The 3,043-nt window shown below is 40.9% G+C and overlaps 1 protein-coding gene across 1 annotated transcript; it reads left to right on the top strand.

Annotated features, from left to right (window-relative positions):
• The first annotated feature begins 6 nt into the window (after positions 1 to 6).
• LOC103397152 (general transcription factor II-I repeat domain-containing protein 2-like) lies at positions 7 to 2,847 on the top strand. The gene has a single exon (XM_025052788.1). The coding sequence runs from the start codon at positions 33 to 35 to the stop codon at positions 1,341 to 1,343; it is 1,311 nt and encodes a 436-aa protein (XP_024908556.1). The 5' UTR covers positions 7 to 32; the 3' UTR covers positions 1,344 to 2,847.
• Positions 2,848 to 3,043: the final 196 nt, after the last annotated feature.

Below are 3,043 nucleotides of genomic sequence, written 5' to 3'. Positions count from 1 at the left end.
CAGATTTAGACACCCAATTGAAACAGAGAGTCATGTCATTTATTGCACTTTCCGTTGCAATTGATGAGAGCACCGACATCACGGACGTGGCTCAACTGGCCATATTTATTCGTGGAGTTGATGAGACATTGACTGTTACCGAAGAGTTTGTTGAGTTGGTGCCTATGATGGACACCACAACAGCCGAGGACATTTTCGGGTCTGTCGTTGCTGCACTGGACAGAGTTGGAGTGGACTGGTCCCGTGCTGTCAGCATGGCTACAGACGGCGCACCATCCATGATCGGAAAGAAAGCAGGTGTCGTGACAAAGTTCAGAGAGAAAGTACAAGCCCTTAATGGAGGAGATCGTTTCTTGACATTTCACTGTATTTTGCACCAGGAGGCATTGTGTTGTAAGTCCTTGAAAATGGACCACGTCATGGAGGTGGTTGTTCGCACTGTAAATTTCATCCGAGCCAGAGGTCTTAACCATCGTCAGTTTGACACCCTTCTCAGCGACAGCAACATTACACACAGCCTGCCATACCACACTGAAGTGAGATGGTTAAGCCGAGGCGCTGTGCTGAGGTATTTCTTTGATCTACGAGAGGAAATCAGACAGTTCACGGAGAAAAAAGGAAAACCGTTGTCGGAATTACAATCCCAGGAATGGCTACAGGACCTCGCATTTTTGGTTGATATTACTGAACACTTGAACAGTCTGAACAAAATGTTGCAAGGGCGCAAAAAAGTTGTCACACAGTTTTTTGACAAAATACAGGCATTTAAGTTGAAGCTGACTTTGTGGGAGACGCAACTGGCAAGTGGAGACCCTGCTCATTTCCCCTGTCTGAGAGATGTGCGTGTGACCAGACCTGTTGCGGACGTGAAACGGTACAAAGACAAGATTGCAGGATTACTGTGGGAGTTTGAGAAACGATTTCAGGTATTTGGTGAACTTGAGACAGAATTTTCAGTTTTTCGCTCACCGTTCACAGTTAAAGCTTCTGATCTGCCGGTCGACATCCAGCTAGAAATAATTGATTTGCAATGTGACGCAGATTTGAAGGGCAAATTTGCCTCCGTAGGTCTGGACACATTTTATCAGTATCTATTACCAGGGTACCCCAAATTAACAGCCATGGCTGCTAAAATTTTGTGCATGTTTGGGACAACCTACCTTTGTGAACAAATTTTCTCAGTAATGAATATCAATAAAACAAAAATGCGTTCAAGGCTCACACACAAGCACTTAAATGACATTCTGAAAGTGACAGCTACTCAGGACATGACACCTGATGTTGATGCACTTGTACAGGCCAAAAGATGCCAAATTTCAGGAACAAAAACAAGTCCAGAGTAGACTAACGTCTTTAAAATGCTGCCTTGCATTTTTTTTGCAGATACTGTTTGCATTAAAAGAATACAGCTCTGTGAAAATTAATACTTACTGTGGTGATTTTAAAAAATGTGCAGTTTAATGTTGGTCTTTCTTTATAAGTCTAATTAATCATAAAGTTCATTACTATAATATTCAACACCAGTTACTTGTTAAAGTTTGTGCAATTTTGTGAAATGTTTTGTAAAAGTGTTATTCAATAAATTTTAAGTTAAATTTCAAATTTCATAATGTTCTTGTGCTTCTTTACACCAAAACAAAGGAAATACATGATATTTTGGTTATTTCTAGCTAAGTATGCTATAATTTTAATGGTCCAGCCCGCGACGTCTTCCTAGGGATCGTATGTGGCCCGCGATGTGAAATGAGTTTGACACCCCTGATGTAGAGTCTATCTAGAACACTTAACAGGTTTAAAAACAGACACTAGAGTTAGCAGACGGAAATAGGTAGCTTTTAAGGTAGTTTTGTTTTTTAAGGATGAACTTCCAACAATAAAAAAAAAACCCAAATGACCTTGAAGAACCTCGTCCAGTTTCTGTTTCTACAAAAGTCTGGCGAGAAGCAACAAAAGGCAGGTTTGGACTTTTCTTTTTTTTTCCTTTCATCTATAGTCCTGTGAGGTCCACAGTGGCCTTGATGAAGATGGTATCATCTCAGATGTAGGAGTTTTTAGAGTCCAGTTTTGAGAGTGGACAGAAGAGTGGGCAGCCGCTGGCAATGTTCATGTCACTAACGGGTCTCTGGAAGGATGAGGAGGGGATGTCAGGTCTAAAGGCGTCAATGATGTGTTCTCTGTTGTTCTGGTCCAGCAGCATCAGCGTCACCTGGAAACAGGTGGGGTCAAAGTTCAACACTTTAAATCTACCTAAACCTCTGGTTTATCACTTACTGTACATTAAGTGTATTTACATAATATGAATTTTATATAACATTAGTTTTATTTCTATCATGGTTTACATTATGGTGCACCGATATATCAACACTGATGTCAAGACTGATATGTCATTCAAATACTTTTCTCCTTCAGTTCACTGTCTCGTCATCATTATAAGTAGTTTAAGTGTCTCAACAATGTCAGCAGTTTTGAGGTTTGAGGGAAGTAGACCGTTCAGTTATGATAACTGAACGGTTAAATGCTCACACCCACACTATAGGTCACTGGCATGGAGTCCCTTCAAATAGACACATTCACACACTATTGCATTAATTAATCATTTAATTATCTAATCGCCCGTTTAAACAATTTTGTTTCACAACTATACATTTTCAAAATGTATTAATGTGCTGACAGATGACCAAATAGCTTTAGTTTCATAATTTAAACTTTAAACTGTATTATATAGCACCTTTCATACATAAATGTAACACAAAGTACAGATAAAAGTTTAAAAGTTTTCTGAAATAAATATGCACAATACACTAATTTGAATTTATTTCAATTTACGCTTTTCCATCCATCCATCCATCATCAACCGCTTATCCGGGGCCGGGTCGCGGGGGCAACAGTCTGAGCAGGGACACCCAGACTTCCCTCTCCCCTGACACTTCCTCCAGCTCTTCTGGGGGGACCCCAAGGCACTCCCAGCCCAGCCGAGCGACGTAGTCGCTCCAGCGTGTCCTAGGTCTTCCTAGGTCTTTAGGTCTCCTCCCAGAGGGACAGG

Source organism: Cynoglossus semilaevis, chromosome W (assembly GCF_000523025.1).
Source record: "Cynoglossus semilaevis isolate Cse_v1.0 chromosome W, Cse_v1.0, whole genome shotgun sequence".
NCBI lineage: Eukaryota > Metazoa > Chordata > Actinopteri > Pleuronectiformes > Cynoglossidae > Cynoglossus > Cynoglossus semilaevis.
The sequence above is the reverse complement of the archived record's forward strand: the minus strand, read 5'-3'. Positions and strand labels throughout refer to the sequence as shown.